General features: G+C 58.1%; 3 protein-coding genes across 3 annotated transcripts; all 3 read left to right on the forward strand.

Moving 5' to 3' along the window:
- LPMP_333190 (hypothetical protein) lies at nucleotides 1-2438 on the forward strand (the record flags this gene model as incomplete). The annotated part of the gene is made up of 1 exon (XM_010704106.1): nucleotides 1-2438. A coding segment is annotated over one exon (2438 nt), but the record flags the coding sequence as incomplete, so codon positions are not given.
- A 1744-nt stretch (nucleotides 2439-4182) lies between these two features.
- Nucleotides 4183-10953, forward strand: LPMP_333200 (hypothetical protein; the record flags this gene model as incomplete). The annotated part of the gene is made up of 1 exon (XM_010704107.1): nucleotides 4183-10953. The coding sequence occupies one exon, from the start codon at nucleotides 4183-4185 to the stop codon at nucleotides 10951-10953; it is 6771 nt and encodes a 2256-aa protein (XP_010702409.1).
- A 3025-nt stretch (nucleotides 10954-13978) lies between these two features.
- Nucleotides 13979-17929, forward strand: LPMP_333210 (hypothetical protein; the record flags this gene model as incomplete). Its single annotated transcript, XM_010704108.1, has 1 exon — nucleotides 13979-17929. The coding sequence occupies one exon, from the start codon at nucleotides 13979-13981 to the stop codon at nucleotides 17927-17929; it is 3951 nt and encodes a 1316-aa protein (XP_010702410.1).
- Nucleotides 17930-18997: the final 1068 nt, after the last annotated feature.

An 18997-nucleotide genomic window follows, 5' to 3' on the forward strand; every position in this document is an offset into this window, starting at 1 on the left:
TCGCCCGCTCCCCCTTCACCCGCACGTGGGCGCTGTACCAGCACGTCGCTGCGCCGGAAGAGACGCTGGCCCCCCGTGCTGTGACGTTGAAGGAGGCCCCCATGGTGGTCGCGAGCGACGTGCCTGCGGAGCACGAGCTGTCGCAGCGCACCGCGGAGCCGGCTGTGCTGCGTCGGGACGGGACGGTGGAGAGTCGTGTAGTCTCTAAAGGTGACGCTATGGGAGAGTGTTTTCGTGCGGATGGTGATGATGTTATTTTTTTTCTGGAGGCTGATGGATTATCTGGCGACGTCCTCATAAGTTCTCCAAGAGTTGTTTTACGGGGTTCTTCTTCGTCGTTGTCCGTTTCGGTGTCCGTTGCCGAGTGTTCCTACTTTAGGGGTATCACGCGGCATAGGGTGAAGCTCGAGGGACTGTATTGGGTTATGGTGATTTCTAGTCCGTTACTTGCGGAAGCTTTTCGACTTGATGTGGCAAACTCACTTGATGTTGCATCGGAGGATGTGCAACACCTCGAGCTCGTAGCGGGTAGTTTGGTGGGTACTTTTGCTGTTGTGCATTCTTGCGATTTGCTGACGACTGCCGAGGCGGATGAAAAGCTGCGGGCGTACCATTTTCCGCTGACGTGGGCGCAATACCCAGAGACGCCCGACACGGCGGCTGGTCACTTTTTTGAGGGAGAGGCTCTGACGACCATCCGGCAGAGCTCACGCCCTGCCAGCTCAGTATCGAAGCGTCTAGTAGCTCCTGCCGATACGGAGTTGCTCTTGACAGTCTCTGGCAGACGAACGCCGCAACGCCTACCGGTGGTGTCTCAAGAGGCGTCGAGGAGCGTGTTGTCTTCATGTGCTCAAACTCACTCTGCACCGATGATTGCGTCTGTGGAGCTTGAGACACTTTTTGTGGCATCTACTGTGCACGAAGCTCTTCCTCTGAGTGAGAAACAGACCTCGACGAGCGACCTTCCCTTTCCTGTGTGTCTCGAGAAGATCAATGTTGGTGAGCCATCCATGAAGTTGCGCGGGTGTACGGGTCCGGCGCCACTGGTAAAGGAGGTGCAGGGCTCGAATGTTCCCGAGACGGTGAGCACCAAGCACCGTGTTGGCTTTGTGGGGCATTGGTGGACCGTAATTTTGAAGACACATAAGGACGACTTCGTGGCCGCATTCGTGAGGGACACTGGCGAGAAGCTCGGCTATGCGCCGGACTCGGTGGATAAGGTGCAGTGCAACGAGGACACTGGTGACACCATCGTCACCTTTCGCGTCACCCACCCAAGCACGCTGCTGAGCAAGAACATCGACTTTCTACTCCGTAGCGCTCCCTACGCTGATGTATGGGCGCTGTACTACAAGTACGCCCCGTCAGGGGCACAGGAAGAGACGTGCATTGGTGTCACGACATACCACCGCGTTGGTTTTGTTGGAAGTAAGTGGAAGGATGTCCTGGGTCGCGATATGGCTCGCTTTAAGGACGCATTTGCAGCTGACACGGCGACTGCTCTGAATATAACCCCCCAAGTGGTGAGGATCGCCGACTACGCTGTAGCCGATGACATTGTAGTGGCCTTCTACGTTACCCACTCGGTAACAGACTCAGAGCAAGTTGTCGATGCCAAGCTCGAGCTCTTCAACTATCAGCGCGTTTGGGACCTCTACGGAAATCTGAACGAGATGGATGAGCTGCAGCGCGTCGTTCCGTGCGTAATGAAGCGAAGTCCAGCCTCCCACCACACCTCATCTTCCTTGTCTGGCCGACCGTGGGCGCAGCAAACCAGCTCTGTTTCAGCAACGGGAGGCTTCTGTCCGAACTGCCGAGGATCTTTCTCTCCCCAACAAGAGTTCCTACAGCTGGGCGAAAGTGGTGACTGGCAAACACAGTCTGTGCACAGTCACTGTAGTTCCAGTGGCGATGCCGTCCACACCACGCTCATGGAGGACAACTACCTAGCAATCCGCCGGTCACCGCGAACACCGCCGATTCCACAGCTGGCACGTCGGTTCACTTCACATGCTAGCTCTGAAATGAAAACTTCCCAGTCGTCGAGCGTGCAACATAGAGGTGGTACATCTATCACACACGGCGCACAGATGACCCCCCGTCCGCCTTGGTACCCTAGCACCAACAGCAGCCACATTCCGCACCCGCCGCGACAGCACTCTTTTAGCAACACTACGCGGCATCTTCAGCGTCGCGTCAATCTACGCGAACTGGAGAGCGAGCTGTCACACAAACAACGCAAGCGCAAGTACCAGGAACGTCAAGAGCAACTTGATCGAGAGATGCGCCGCTCTCTTAACTGCAGCAGATCATCGCACTCTACCGGTGCCAATACAAGCGTGCCACGTGGCTTTCTGCCACACATTCCGGTTCGCTATACAAGGGTGCGACCAAATCTCCAACACACTAAGAATGGGCTTGGCCATCCGCTGGAGTAGTAATGTGCAGGAACTCACCTACACCCACACCCACACACACACACACACACGCACACGCACGCACGCAGGTAAGACTGTATCTACTGCGCCACTCATGGAGGGTGGACAGGAGTATATCAAGCGTATTTTGTCAGCATGTGTTGTTATGCTGTTGTGCTTCTCCATCTTCCAGACCACTACGCTTTGTTGATTCCCCTCCTAGTTGGTGTACTCTCTACGCGAGGATGTTGCGTGGTGCCATTCTTCGACTCTCTCTGGGGAGCCGACGTCCGCCGCGCTCGCTTGTGTCTTTCGCCTCTTTCCGTGGTTGCGTGTGCCTCCACGTGTTTTTTTCTTCTTTTACTTCTTTCCGTTTTCATCGTGACTTTTTTCTCGTGATGGCGTGTGCGTGTGTGCGTGAGCGTGTGCGCTGGAGCGGGCGGTCTGCCTGTGCATGACTTCTAATCCTTCGTCATTGATTTGCTTTCTCTGTGTTGTGTGGTTTTCTTGTTCTCACCATTCTCTCTTGATGTATGTTGAATGTGCGTGTGGGTCTCTCTGGATGTGTTTTGCTTCCATCCCCTCTCTTTTCCCTAACCCCCTTTCCTCCCCCCTTCTCTCTCTCCTTCACAAACACCCCTCCTCATCTGACCTCCGTAGAGCTCCTATTTTTCTTTTCTGGATTATCTCGTCCCCTCTACGTTCATCCACCACACACACACACATACACACACACACCTTTCCCGTTCTTGCTTCACGGAGTGTTCACGCCTGTGTGATCGTGTGTCTGTGCAGTAGAAGGAAGGAGGAGTGTGCACACTTCTCTTCTTGTCTTCGATGCTTCGTTCATTCTTCTTGCTAATTTTCACTGTTTTCTGTTTGGACCCTTCCTTCCCTGTGTGCCTCTCCACGTGCGTGTTGCCTTTTCTGTGCTCTTCTTCTCGTTGTTGAAAACATTCCACTCCCACCCACCGCCCCCTTTTCCCCTCCCCACCCCTCACGTGCCCTTGACTGAATTGTGCACAAGCGGACGTGCGCATGTATATGGAACTGTTAGAGCAGACGCCCCGGATAGACGCCCGCAGTCGTCTGCTCTTCTTCGCTTTGGCTTCTGCAGACGTGAGCTCCAGAGGCAACAGCCAACCATCTCTACTAAAGGCGCCCGAAGACAATGTTCGAATAAGATGGTAGGAGGCCTTTTCGCGTCTTTCCTGCTTCTTCGCTCCGGTCTAGTGATGAGGTGAATCTGATTACTCTCATGGAGCAACACGTATACCCCACGTTGCTTTGGCCCTCTCCTTGAGTCTCCAAATGACAGACTAAGTGCCCTCGATGACAGCCCTCTCTCTCTTACTTCCCTCGCCCCTCGCTTTACCCTTTCCTTCTCCTCTCCCTTCTTCCTGTACGTACACACACGCGCGCGCGCGAATATTCATCTTCTATGCGTCCGCCTCTCATGTTTTCCACGCTTACATTCATCGCATGTGTGAGTGCCTGTTCTTGTGATTACACATCTCTTTTCCCCCTGGGTTTTGCGCTTGCACTTCTACCAAGGCTGTGGGCGACGCCTCACCCCGTCTTCTTTCCCCCGCCTTGGGCTTGCGGCCCACTGTTCCTGTCCTTATTTTGCACACTTTCTGTGGACAGTCTCGCCGCCAAGGGGCACCTGCGTTTTGTTGGCGCGCTAGTTTCCATCGCAACGTTCATACCATCTCGCCTGCTTCCCCGCACCTTCCCGCGGACTGCCCCTCGCCAGATTGTAGGAATGTACATGGCGCACCTATACGTGTGTCAGTCTGGCCCACCACGGGCATACACCGCCAAGAATGCGGGCCCCGGTACGTACCTCGACCAGGTAGTCGATCCCGAACGGAATGGTGCACTACGGAGACTTCGGTCGAAGGTACCAACGATGAAAGGCATTATTCGCGACCACGCTTCTGCACACTCGACGCAGGCTGCTGTCGTCGCCTGGTCTGGCACTTCTGCGCAACGGTGGCAGTCGTTGACAGAGCGGTGCGGCTTCATCGAGACAGCGGAAGAGGCAGCATCCCAATCTGCTGCAGTCGGCGCCGCTTCTCTAACCAGTGAGCTCGAGCCGGTTCTGCAGCTGTCACCGCATATATCCCTGTTGCCCGACAGTGCAAGTGGTAACGCCAAAAGTGCTGCCTCGGTGATTGGAAACGTCAAGTGGCCTCGTCCCCACTTTGTTCCCACGATGTGGGCACGCACCCACCAAGCGTATGGGGCGGCTTTGGGAGGGGTAGCAGAGACTGCGGCAGTGCATCACCCGTACAGTGACGAGCAGACATTTACAGCCTCCGTAGGTACGAGAGACGCTGGCGCAGCGCACTCTTCGCTGATTTCAGCGCTGGTAGAGGCGGTTAAACTTCTGCAGCAGCCACTTCGCAGTCGCCCTTCACCTGTAGTGGCGCCGGAGCCAGGTGCCGCTACACCGGCTTCCTTTGCCTTTGCGCAGAAGCTCCTAATAGAGTACGAGAAGCTCTCCCGGGACGATCTTCTGATCGATTTCTACGTCACTTACCCCACTCGACCAGCAGTCTCTTCTGCGCCACCACTGCCTCCGCATTCAGAGCTTCCTGTCGCCGCCGCCTGCTGGAGGTCACCCATGCGCACGGTACCACCGCTGGCCACCTCCACTCGATTGGCCAGCGAGGAGCAAGCGATACGCGGGTCAGAAAACGCTAAAGGAGTTGTGAGCACAGGAATTTCTTCGACTGGGGAGTGGCGCCGCTTTCGGGTGGTGCTTCCGGGCGCTCTCTGGTCTTTTGTTCTCCGCCGTCACCGCCACCTACTCACCCGCGCCCTGAGGCAAGATGTTGAATCTGTCTTGCTTCCTGATGAAGCGGTGGAGATCGCTAGTCTGCATGCTTCCGAGGTGGAGATCGAGGTTATCCTGACTGTAAGGCAACCTTCCGGTTTGCAGTCGCAGATCTCTACCACTCTGTCATGCAGCTTCTTCGCACAGACGTGGGAGGTGTACAACGTCGTGTCGTTTTTCCTTTCGCGCGAGGTGCTGCCGACACTACCTCGGTCGGTGCTGTGGCCAACGCCGTTGTATGAGGTCACCACTAGCGCCGGCACTGCTACAGCGCATGCCGCGCTGGGTGAGGCTGCGAGTACACTGCAGCCGACGACAACGCCATCACTGCCTCTGCCGGCAGTGCTGCTCAAACACCAGGCGCCAGCGACCTCGCTTACAAAAGCGTCGCTGCCAGACATCACTGCCAGTGGCGCGACGTCGGAGGTGCGCCGGCTGCTGCTGCTGAGGGTGCCTTTGCTGTTTTTGGCTGAGGACTCCGGTGAGCTGCAGCGACTCATCAATGCGGCACCATCACAGCTGCGGCTGGCGCTCCGCCGGGACGCTATGTGCGCTGCATCGAATGTAAACAACGTGCAAGTCCAGTCGTGGGCGGTTCAGCCATCCGGCCTCTACGTTGAGCTTCTCCTGTGCTGCGAAGACGCAAACGGTGCGCACATGGCGCTCAATGCTGAGAGGGCAATGGATCGCTGCCCGTTTGCTGAAACGTGGGACGTTATTCGAGCCTACGCGACTGACCTCGTACCCGTGACCGCCACGGTGCCGAATGCTATGAAGCGCTGCGCTTCAACGCCGCAGCACACGCCAGCGTCGGAGCGGGCGGAGGGGAGTATGATGACGACGGCACACACCGAGGCAAAAGTCATGACCGCGGCCGCACCACAGTGGGAGTTTCCTGTGCGCTCCGCCTCACCGTTCATAGAAAAGGTGCGGCAATCGTGGCCGCAGCCTGAGGGTGCTGTGCTGAGCGGCTCTACGTACGCAGGTAGCGAACGGTACAGTGTAAGCACTACCGACACTGTCTACAGATTCGTTGCTGGAAGCGGTGCCAGCCTCAGCGGGAACTATTCTGAGGAGGGCGTGAACGCAGGTAACGCCGCAGTAAGTTCTGTGGCGGCGATATCACGCCACACACCGCCGGTGGCGTCACTGCAGAGCCGCATCACTGAGACGATGGAGGCCAAAAGGACTCCCTCAGTTGCGTCTGCGATTGCACCGAGACGGGTGAATACGTCAGCCGAGGTCTCGCACCTGGGGGAGACAAATTCGGCGCAGCCGTTGCTTTCCACAACTTTCTCCACACCAAAAACACAAGAGACCGGTGCACCTCGCGCGAACTTCGCGACACAGACGGTGCAGCTGCCGCCGCGGGTGTGCCCAGCAGCAGAGGGCGTCTCTTTGGTAACGGATGTGCGTGAGCGAGTGGCACAGGCCTTGCCCGCGTCGACCGAGCACTCTTCCGAGCAACTCACGCCGTGCACAACGGTGACCAAAACTACACTTGTGTGCCCCGCCGCTCAGGTGGGCAAGGTTCTGCTGCCTCCCTGTCTGCCTCAACCCTTGCTGCCCACACCACGGCACTCGGCGCAGCACCCGGAAGCCGTCGGGCAGGAGTCGCTCGCCTCTCGCATTTATTCTCGTGAAGAGGAGAGCGCGACATTCCTTCGAAACGACAAAACCAGACAAACAGTGCAGAATAACGAAGAGGGGGGGTCATTCAGTCGGCCACATGAACCGACTGTACCACTCCTGCGCACCGCTGTCGTGAAGCAGGCACGTGCGGCACCGTCGGCGGAGATATCGGTGACCTCGTCGCGACACATGACCGAAGATCGCCAACGGTCCGACCAGAAACGGTGTAGCAGCCTTGAGATAAATGCATCCGCTGAGCTGATAACTCGCGGCATCGGCGGTCAGGAGTCGAACGAAACTCTGCCCCCTAACGGGGACACTGGATTGGCAATGGAATTAGAGGTGGAGAAGGCTGATTCGGACAGCACGAAAGGAACATGTCTCTCCCTCGTGGCAGGGAAGAAATGGCAGACGCTGCTGGCGGAGCGCCCGCTTCTTCACCAGGGCACCTTGCAGGAAGACGTGCATACTTGGTGTGGCGTGCCCACGACAGCGATGGAAAACGTGATTACATGCGCCAACAAGCTCCACGACGAGGGGATGATTGCACTGGGTATGCCGCTGCAGTCGTCCAGCCTCGCTCAGAAGACTGAGACGAGCACCACCGACTCCGCCACCTCCTCTGTCTTTTCATCCATCATGAAGCAGGATCCCTTCGTGTTGCGGCTGCGCCACATGTTGGATTTTGACGAACAGCAAGCGCAGCGCACGCGCATGGGTGCGCTGCGCTCAAGTGTCGCGTCGTCCACGCGTAGCGCGGCCGAGGCCACGATGCACTTCCGCGCCATTCCTAGTGAAAACGTATTGGACACCTCCGTGAAGGCTGTGATCATCAGTCAACTGGAGGCGTTTTCCCCACTCGCTGCGTCATCAGCGTCTTCGCCAGCGCAGCGCGCACCAGCAGTGCACGTTGAGCTGCCTGGAGCCCTGCAGGATCGACAGCGTGCAGACGACGGCGATGGCGTGACGCAAGCAGCGCTGGACGACGTTGAGGCGCTGCGGATGACAACCATCGCTCATGGCAGTTCACTACAGGTCGACTTCTCTGTCTCATCAGCCGCTTTGCTGGGTTCACGGAGACCGCCGCCGTTTAGGCGAGAGCTTGAGCGGTGGCCGCCGTTTCACAGCTCCGAGCTCTGCGACGCTGCCGCACTCCGTGCACCCGCACGTGTGCATCTTCGTCGCTTCTTTGTCACCCCGGGGCTCACTGAGGAGAAGTTGGTAGGGCAGTTGGAGGTTGCGCGCTCACTATTTCTTGTAGAGACGTACGCCGTGCTTAACACATCAGACGATGTGGTGGAGGAGCTGCATCTCTCCGCCCACCTCACGGTGGACGCGACGGTGCGGGTGCCGAACAGTCACCTTATAGCAGAGTGGTCATCGGCCCTGATGGAGTACGACTACCCACAGCTCAATGAACTACTTCACGACTTGGTGGCGAGAGAAACGTCGCAGGCACCACCACAGGTAGAGGCAAATGTACAGCCGGAGGCGATGCGCCGCAAAAGGCTCTTATCCAGCACCACGTTGCTGCGTCCGCCAACGGCTGGTGCGGCGCTGGTGGCGCCCAAAGGCGGAGACATCAGTTCACACGCTGTCTACGTAACGGGCGACTTGTGGCGGGAGGTAATCGAGCAGCACGCGGATGTGCTGCGCGAGGCGCTCATCTCAGATGCCATCGCAGTTTTCTCTGCTGTCGCAGTCTCGGTGCTCAGAGTAATCACGGTGCCACACGGCAACGACGCGGTGTTTACGTTTCTTCTCCAAAACCACGGCACGAGCTCGCTGCGCGTGGTGGAAGACGCGCTACAGAAATGCCCTTTTACTGAGGCCTGGGCGTTGTACCGCCGCTTTCGCGGAACGTTGCGCCACCCCAGCTATCATCAAGTTCTAAACGATGTGTATACGGTGCAGCTAGACGGAAAAGTGTGGGATCAGGTGTTGATGGAGCATGGAGACCTCCTTGCGGAGACCTTTGTGCGGGAAGTACTAGAGTGCTTACGTGGTAGCTACGGCGCTGCTGTGCCTCTCGGCGTTGGGGTGACAGGCATCGCGGCGAAGCCAGATGGGCTCACGATTGCGTACGATGTAGCTAGCACGGAACTCTGTTTCAGCGTTGATCGAGAGCGTGTGGCGCACACTGTCCTGGCATACCCCTTCCTCCAATTGTGGAAAGTGTACGATACCTTCATCCTGACCCATGATCTGTTCAAGCACACCAAGAGGACGCACTGGCTTGCCTCCCACCATCTTAGCACCACATGCGATGTCGCCGAAGTGCCGAACCAGCGCCGGCGCTCGCACATCGAACCTGTGCTGCAGATGCCACTTGACCTTCTCGAGTCCCATCCCGTTACCGCTTCGCTAGATGACGAGGTGGAGAAAGCAACCTCCCCGACTGCCAGGAGCACACAGGAGATGGTGAAAGGGCCGAGGGAGTACGAGCTGAAGCGCTTGCCAGCGCTAGCGAGTGTGTCGGCACCTCCAGTCTCGGTAGTGCTGCCCGAGACTGCAGTTGTGCCTCGTACGCGAGCCTCGCTAGTGGACTTCACAGAAGCGATGGAGAACGAGCACGCGAGGGTGGAGACGCGCGCCGAAAACGAGTCCCTGCCACTGCTGCCTCCGCAGACATTCTTGTCACAGCGGAGCCAGCGGCGGGAACAGCCGCAGCGGCGGCACCACCACAGCGCCCATGCAGAACACAAGTGGCATGATCGGCAGTCGCGGGTCAAAGAGCCACCAACGAATACTTGCCAGGGAGGAGCACGGAGGGACGCTGCGACCGAGTCATCGACTGAAACGGAGTACGAGGAGGGTGACGAAGCAGTGGAGGACGTACCATCGTGGAAGAGCAGCGAATTTGTCGAACAGACAGCCCCAGTGTCGCCTGTGTCTCAACTGGCCGGGCACCATCCACCTGAACTCAGTCAGTCGCTGCAGCAAAGTTCTCCACCACTATGCAGCAGCGCCGTCGCAGGACTAGGCGTCCCTGACCGCGCTGTGGCAGTCGCTACCAAGGCCGCTCCCATTACCTGCGTGCCACTGACACGATCACCACTAATGACGGCCCCCCAAAGCACTGCGCCAGTGAAGCGTCGCCCGTCCTCTGGGGCACAACCGCTCCCTCCTTGTTTCCGAGCTCCACAAAACGCTGCTTCTCCAGCTGCCCTCTCCCCGTCGTCCGTCCCCATTGGGGTCGCCGTGGTCTCTTCCCAGGCGCCTGTGAATTACACTCCACTGTCGCCGGTTAAACACACGCAGCGTGCTACCTCAACACTCAAAAAGGAGTATCCGTCGCGTCCGGGACCAAGAACGTTTGGTGACGAGGCTGCATGCCTGCCAGCACAGCGTACCAGTCCTACGCGCTCCAGGGAGAGGCTTTCATCACGTCCCGGGTCAAGCACGGCAGGTGATGAGCCTCTGGATGCGCTACAGCCGTACACCGAGGCGGAAGGCAAGGCACACGGCAAGCTGCGGGCCGCACATGCCCATCTCCCGCTAACGACATTACCGCCTCTCCTAAACGTTTTCTCAGCGGCGCCCATTAAAGTTCTTGACGTGCGCATGACGCATTCGCCTATGGTGGCCGTGCCTGTCACAGCACCAACCGCTAGCAGCATACCCACACCCAGTCCCCCTCAGCAAACTGTACATCACTCCGGCACCAGGACCGTGCCTCGCGTGCTTCTACAGGGAAGCCAAGCCAAGAATGCATCGCGGGACTCGTACAGTGCACCGGGCCTGTCCTCCAACGGACCGACTTTATCCCATGACAGCTGCTCTCCGCTGATGCTTACACCCACGTCCTGCTCTTTCCTCCACGGCAATACGGCAACAATGCGATCCAGAGTCACCAGCGCGTTGCCTGTACCACCACTGCAAGGCGGTACGATGCGCTCTCGTCACTTGACACCATTTGTCGTCGTCTCTACGGAGCCGAGCAGGAGTCTACAGAAGTTGTGGGACGACGTGGACTCGGTCGAAGAGGCGGTTCGCACGCGTTTCCCTCGAATGAAGCGCGAGCTGATGGCGACTACCACGGCCATGCTGCTCGACTTATAAGGGATAAACAGCGCAGGCAGTGTGCGTTCCGAGATTTGCAGGCGTGCATCCGTCATTGATTCTGGCACTGCAGCTGTCAGATGGAGCGTGTAGGCTGAGGGCGGGCACTTTTGCGGCGCGTGTATGTGCGGTTGTCTGTGTTTGTCTCTCCATGGATGCTGCCCATGTTTGCCGGTGAAGGCGGGACTGCGTGCAGGTGTGCTGTGCGTCGTCTACGGGCACCAACTCCCCACGCCACCGCTGCACTGAGTGCGCGCTACCGATGTGGGCGGTTTGATGTGCACCTCGACACTCCTGTGCGTAGCGTGTGCGCCTGATGTCTCGGGGACCAATGCGGCACGGATGCGCAGCAGCGAGGAGGAGTAGGCTAGCCATTCTCCGTGGGTACAGAGATGTCTTTTGGTTGTTCTGTTCCGCACGCGGCGTGCGCTATTTTCTCCTTCTGTTGCTCTCTGCTCAGTCCTCTTTCCACCTCTCCTCCCCCCTCTTTACTTGTGTTGCTTGTCGGTTCCCTCTGCATGTTGGCGCGGGTATCTTCGTGTATGTCTGCCGCTGTGCTCACTTCTTGTTACTCTTTCGATTCTTCACCCTCTTCGAGGATGTGCACTAACGAGTCAGCAGATGATGAGAAGCATGAGAAGGTACAGGTGTGTGTATGTGTGCGATGCCCTCTCCCGCCTCTCTCCCTCACTATGGGTGCGTTTTATGCGTACACAAGTCTCTGTGTGGCGCACTTTTGCCTGCGTAGGCGTATGTGCGCCGTCTTTCCCACTCTCTTCTTGGCGGGGCGGTTTTCGTCTATTGTTTTTCGCTTTTGGATTTGTTGTTGTTAGGAGCTCGTCTGACGTACACAACGTACATCGATCCATGTTACACAGACCGGTGAATCAGCGCATGGACACACACCCAAACTCAATCGATCCCGCTCTCCTGCTCTCTCACATCTTCATAACGGTTGTTGTTATTATTATTATCATTCGATAGTCTTGTTTGACTGCTTGGTGGGGGAGTGGCCCAGAGAGGGGCACGCTTGGCTTTGTTCTCCCCTTGGGCCAATGCGGTTCGCCTCTCTTTGTTGGCAGCATCAGTGCTCTTGCCATTCGCTAATTCTGCTGCTTCCACCACCCCCATCGCCACCACCTCTTCGCCCTTCATTTATGACTATCAACATCTTTTCTCTTTTTCTCTCTCTCTGCCCCTCGCCCCCTCTTTATTCCTACACGGGACTCCTCCCTCAGAGCCATCGATGCGCCGGCGGTCTTGCACTCCCTGCGGTTGACGGGGACACCAATGGTTTGTACAGTACAGCGGCGTGCCGTTATTCTGTCTGCGTTCGACCATTTTTCCATTTTCTTTGAGATGTTGGCTTTTCCATTTGTTGCACAATCCCCGGCGTATTATTCACCTTGCCTGAGCTCCGCGCGCCACGCGTGCGGGGGAGGGAGAGGCAACTGCCTCGGTGCTCTTCCCTCACCCTCGTTCTTCTCGCAGCACGTGGGTGGCGCCGGTGGCCTCTGATGATAGAAGTGGACATGTGCACAAATACATTCGCTCTCTTGCATTATATGTACGGACAATGAGGAGGGGGAGGACAGATGCGCCGCTCTCGCTTGTGTCCCCGCAGAACTTTGTAGTTGGAGGTGCCTCTGAGTGTGAAGGCAGATATGTCGTGATCCGTCTTCTCTGAGAACAGGGCTCTTAAAGAACTCCGTGCTCGGACTTCTCGATGATAGCTGTTAGCAAATGGCCTCTGACAGTGCCTCAGCGCTGTTACTTCGTAAGTGCAACGTACACCCACCCTGCATGTGATCCACTTTCGCATCGCCTTTTATCCCACTTCGCGCTTCTCTTTTCTCCCACGCCCTCTCCCTTTCTTTGCCGACTATCGCCGTGCTCCTCTGTGTTTGCCTTGAACGCCGACACTTGGCTGCATGTCTCCGCGTGTGTGCGCTACGGAGCGCCATTTCCCCCTTAACGACAAGAAGAAGAGCATCATAGGGGAAGTCTTATTCAGCGCGGCTGCTCCTCGCCGGAGTGACATCATACGGGAGTAGGGAGGAGCTCCCAACACGAACAGCAGAATAAGGCTAGCATATCGATCGCCTTCACGTACTGTCGCTCTTCATCAAGACAACTTCTATCACGTGAGTGTAGAGAGGGGTCTTGCAACCCTGTGTATCATCCTTCCCCTTTCGAGACTCTCTGACCCGTCGTTTTGTGTCTGGGCATTTTTACTGTCGCCATCGGTGTTAGCGGTGGCATTTGAGGGGGGGGGGTCCATCTTCTGGTGACTGTGACGTGCTCCATCTTTTCTGCCCTCTGTGTAGTGTTGCTGTGCTAGCGTGGCTTCGTGAGGCGTCGACGGCATTCAGTCGGTATGTAACTCGAAAGACGCGCACGACTTGAGGACCTCATCTTTTATTTTCTTCGCTTCGAACTGGCGTGTGCTGTGGTGCCCCGCGTTCGCTCTTGTCGCCCACTCCACATCTCTCCGTGTGGGTTTAGACGTACGAACATCTATAGAGAGACGAAGGGACAAGGAGAGAGTTGATAGTTCACTGAACTCGTTCTCTCAGAGGCCTTTCCTTCACTTTCTCAGGTACTTCTACGTGACATGCAGAACATGGAATCATGGGCAGGCGCTTCTTCCGACGCGGTGCGCTTGCCCGGCAATGGCACCACTTCCATCGAGGATTTGCTCGCCGGGGTGACGTGGGTTCGGGATTTAACCGATGCAAGCCTTGCAGTGGAGCGTGTGCACAATGCATTCGTGCAGGTAATCTTTAGTGTCCTGCCAGAGGACAATGTCGACGACAGTGATGTCGCCCATCGCTTCGTGACTGCGGCGGAGCGACAAAGAAAGGCGGAGCGCGCCCGTCGTCTGCGCGAGGAGGCACGTCGTGAATTGGAGAATCTGCGCGATGACCTGGTGAGCGGCTCTGACGACTCGGAGCAGCGCAGTGATGACGAGGAGGACCTGAACCTTGATGAGACGAATCTGGTCGACCTTGAAACGAACGAGTTCATGCGCTGGATTGAAGCCGGCACCTCCGGTAGCTTTTCCCTGTCGCGGCATCAAACTGATGAGGAGGCCTTGCGCGACGACCTCGAGTTCAAGTTGGAGCAGACAGGGCTTGGCAAGTCAACGGAATCCGCTGTGCGGGAGGCATGTCCGGAGCGACTCAAAGAGGTGCTTGTGGAGCCTCGAATGCTTCCGGACGGTAGTGTGTGCGAATTCTCTTCCCAGTGCGAGGTTTACTGGGTGCTACGTCAGCTGCGCAATGCTGGTCAGCCCTTCGCACACAATACGCGCATCTGCGCCCTCGCCAGTCGTCCGCTCTCCGAGATTGTCGACGAGCCGGTGGTGGTCGCGCTGGGGTATGCACTGCAGAAGATGACGGTAGAGCACTATGAGCCTGGTCACCTCATGGTGTATCACCAGACACCCCTGCACCCACTCCTGTGCGCTTTGCTGGAAGGGTCGGTGCTGACCGAAGACGCCAGGCACACCATCGCACTGGCATCCTACGCGTACAATGTCACCACTGGCCAGCGCCAGGAGCCCGCTATCGCCGAAACCTACGTCGGATTCGATGCCGTAGCACGCCACTCGATTGGCGAAGGCGACCCGCTATGGTATGGCGAGCGACGCGAGCGCCATTACGCCCAGCGCAAACCGTGCTTCATCGAGCTTGGCCGCCTCCTTGTCCGTCTCGTGGAGCTGAATCGCTTGTTTCGCGGCCTGGAATACCGTCGGCAGCGTATGATTGCCTCACTTAAGGACCACCCGGACGCTCGTGTGCAGGATCAGCGGACGATCCTCAGCTCCCTCGTATTCGAGAGCGCAGTGGAGGCGGACATTTGGCTGACCTTCGTAGACAGCCTTCAGGGCCTGCACGGCACCGACCCCTACCTGCGCATTCGAGAGCTCGGTCTCGAGGATGCCTTTGAAGAATTCAGCATTACCGGCCTGCAGTATCAGGAGAATCTGCGGTCCAACACGGCTGTGACGCTGTGTCCGAGCAATGCGCACATGAGCCTGCGCGACTGGGCCGCAAATGTCGGCCGCACGCTGGCCCGGTCACTCGATGGTGAGCAGATTCTGTCCTTGTTCACTAAAGCACTGGTATCGCAGTTCTCCAAGGCGCCGATACTAGCGAATATGGTGGTGGATGTCTTCTGCGCCGAGGGAGACCTTATCGTCACCTACAAGCGCTCGGAGCGTGCGGACCAGATCTTCTCGCTGGCCAGCATGTTCACGGAGCACGCGCAGTACTTTCTTGAGCTTCTCGAGATGGAGCACAATGACCTTGTGAAGCTGTACTTTGTGCTAGATCAGAAACTCGTCTACGACATCCTCAACCTCGAAGGCCTCTACCAACGCCGCGAAGACACGGACTGGTGGCGCGCGCGCGACGAGGCTATGAGCTTCGTTGTAATTCGCCTGTTGGAGGTGCTTCCGACGCAGGTGCGTGCTCAGCTCACCGCAAACGCCGAGTACGTTGTGAGCGCGTCGTCGGCGCAGCGCCTCAGTACGTTCTGTGCACAGGGTTCGTACGCCGCGACTCGACTGCAGCTCAGCGACTTCGACGGCGCCGCGCGAGTGTGGGAGCCTCAGTGGAACGTAGTGGAAGCCCTCCCCGCAACGAAAGACGCGCAGGACCTCAGCCGCGTCTGTGCAGTGTATCGGGGCAACAGCGGCGTAACGGCCTTTACCTTCATTGACGAACATGGAACAGTACTGGGCACGACACGTTGGGTGGACTGTGCTGTGTCGACAGTGAGCGGGCGTGAGCGGGCGGTGCTGCAGGCAATACAATTGCGGAAGCTGTTCACGCAGTGCCGGCCTACGGTGGTGGCCATCGGCGCCTCCTCCACCGCGTGCCTGCCGCTGTTGCGCACCCTCGAGAAGTTTGTGCGCGAGCAGATCCACCAGAGCACATTTGTTGACGTGCCGGTTGTGTGGGCAAGTGTGGAGGTGCCGCGGTACTACAGCGTGACCACATATGCGCGGTTAGAACTGCCACAAGCGGAGAACATTGTGGTGACGAGCATTGCTCTTGCCCGCTACGTGCAGGACCCGCTGCAGGTGTTGTGCTCCTTGTTCGAGAGTGAGCAGACGGCGCTGCAGCTGTGCCGCACGATGCGCATCTCCCCCTCGCACGACCGCCAGCTCTACCAGCGCCTGGCATGGGAAATGAGTCTGTGGGTGGCGGCGGTGGGCCTGTGGGTCAGCGATGTTGTGTTCCGTCCCAATGCAGTCGCGATGCTGCAGTTTGTACCCGGCCTCGGCCCCGCCAAAGCGCGGGCGTTGGCCAGCTCCATCCTTTGCTCGGACGTCCCGCAAAGCCGACGGCACGTGGAGCAGCTTCTGCAGCAATACGGGGCCGCTATCGTGCAAAACGCCGCACCGGTGCTGCGTGTTCGCTCCCCGGAGCAGTGCGACGGGGAGCTCCCGTGGCACCCTCTCGATGCAACCCTGATTCCGTCGCCGTGGTACACGATCGCTTGCATGGTGGCAAAGGCCACTGCCCCCTCATCGACGCTGCCCGCAGAGGCATTGCTGGTGGGGCTGCTTGAAATGGCGCAGGAGGAGCGCCGGGCTGCACTGCACCGTGTCGAAGTGCCTGCTGTGATGGCCAAGGTCAAGGCGAGTGAGACAGTACTGGCGGACATGGGCCGTCGTGAAGTGGAGTTCATGGTGGACGAACTTATTGCCAATGGCCGCTCCTTTATGCGCCGCCCGTATCGCCGTCTCACCAACGTAGAGTTTATGAGTTGCATTACCGGCATCACGTACCTCTCCAGTGCTGACGTCAACGCACTGTCGAAGGGAGCAGGGGCGGGAAGCGGCAGCGGCAGTGGTGGCACCTTCGTGGTGCGCGAGGGTGACTACATTACGGGTACAGTCACCAACTTGCAGGGCGGCTCCACACCTGGTATCCGCCTGGCCACCTCGCGCGGCGTGACCGCCTTTATCGCAGCCGTGGATATCCGCGATGAGGCAATGCGCGTCGACCTTCTCGAGTACATTCGTAGGACTGAGCAGCTGCGGGACTGGGCTCGCCATGAAAATGGTGACGGGCGTCCGCCGGAGCGAGTGGAGGCTCCTGTGTGGCTTCGACGCGGTGCTCTCCTGCAAGGCACGGTGCGCCGCTGTGTCTGGGCGCGCTGTGAGCTGCATCTGCAGTGGTGCTCCCCACGCGAGGAGCTGGCGGTGGCAAGCGACGGCAATGGTGAAGGGGAGACGGCCATGCCGTCGTACGGCAACATGGAACGCGGCGCCAGCTGCAGCGTGAACTCGCTGAACACGACGCAGGTGGAGCAGCAAGTGCGCGTGTTCGCGACTAAGATGTCGCGCCACCCGCTCTTCCGCGACGTCTCCAAAAAAGGTGCAGCCAACATGCTACGCGACAAGGAGATCGGCGAGTCGCTTCTGCGTCCGCGCACCGCGAGTGTGCACCGGCTCGTGTGTGAGGTGAAGGTCGGCGGCAACGCTACCAACCACTGGGTCATCTCCGAGGAGCGTCGCGCAAATGGGCAGTTCTACTACAAGGTTGAGGATCGCGTCGTGGATCGACAGTGGGAGTTCACAGACGTGGACGACTTCCTGTGCAACTTTGTGGAACCGATGGTGAAGCGCATCCAGTCGATTCGCGCGCATCGTCGATTTGAGGACAGCGCCGAATACGTGCAGGCCGCGCTCGACGCTCAACGAGAAGTGAGCGGGGGCTTCGCCTACGTCTTCACCGAGACGGAGAGCAAACGACACCTTTACCGAGTGTACTCGAGCGGTGGTAACGAGACGTACGACTTCCCGCTACACATCACAGGCGAGTTCATCTACATTCGCCTACCCTTTTTCCACGATGGGAAGCCGACCAACAAGTGGGTGCCTTGCAAGAGTGCGGAGAAGGTAAGTGAGACGGTGAAGAACTACGCCCGCGCGATGAGCAAGCGGCCAGAGAGTGGTTAGCTATGCTAGCGGCATCCAAAGAATGCCAGAAAGTCTAAGTATGTGTACTAGGCACGCAGTGGGTGGAGGCCGGCGTACGCTGACTCCATAGGCAGATAAGGTAAAGGGATTCAACGCGTTTTGTGAGTCACAGCTGTACCGTCCTGTGTGTCAAGAGCCCTCTTTATGACACCTCTGGGGGTGAGAGAGGGGTTTGGGGTTAATTAAGCGTTCGAGGTTGACGGTGGCCGTAGTGGTGTACTCTACTGCGCACGCTTAGACGTGGGTGTCTCTCTCTCTTTCTTGCCCGTGTCCGGGTGTTGTACGTGCCTTCATGTGGGTGAGGGGTTTCAGCTATCCCTCTCCTCCCTCCTCGATGGCGACCTCGTGTTTCTCCGTCCTCTCTCGTGTACCAATGTCGCTTGCTGTGCGTAAAATAAATTCACCCCCCTCCAATCCTTTGGTCGACTACATGTGGTCATGCCCTACCCCAGTCTGGTGCGTAACTGCCCGTTATGACGGGTGCGGAAGTGGTGGTTCCGGTTCAGTCTTGTACACATTGTAGCAACAGTGCTGCCTGACCTGCCGTTACTACTCGACGAGGCCATCTGTGGCTCAGCCACGCACTGGGTGCTGTGTCGTGGAGACAGTGGCATTTCGCACTCAGCCTCTGAAGGAGTGTAATGCACAACACACCACGACCTCCCCGAGACACCCCCTCCCCCCACACACCCACACGTACAGGGATCACCTGCAGTTCTGTCGCTGCCTCTCCTTTCCTTATCCTACTTTTCCTTCTCCCTCTCTGCTTCCCCTTCTTTACGGTCTCTGTTGTCTCACTCCTATGCACTAAGCTACTCAACGTGGAGCGTGAGCATCGACGCACATATCGCCGCACACTCATCGGTAGCGGCGCTCTCTCCCCTTCCGCGCCCCGTTATCGCGTGCGTGTGGATGCGTGCGGAGCGGTAAATTGCGCAGCAGGCACGCAGCTGGTCTCTGTTGTTCGGTCTGTTCACTGCACCACATCTGCGCGTGCCACTTGCTCAGCATCAGCGCTGTCTCCCTCCCATTCCTTTCTTTTCCATT

The sequence above is a fragment of the Leishmania panamensis genome (assembly GCF_000755165.1).
Source record: "Leishmania panamensis strain MHOM/PA/94/PSC-1 chromosome 33 sequence".
Taxonomy (NCBI): Eukaryota; Euglenozoa; class Kinetoplastea; order Trypanosomatida; family Trypanosomatidae; genus Leishmania; species Leishmania panamensis.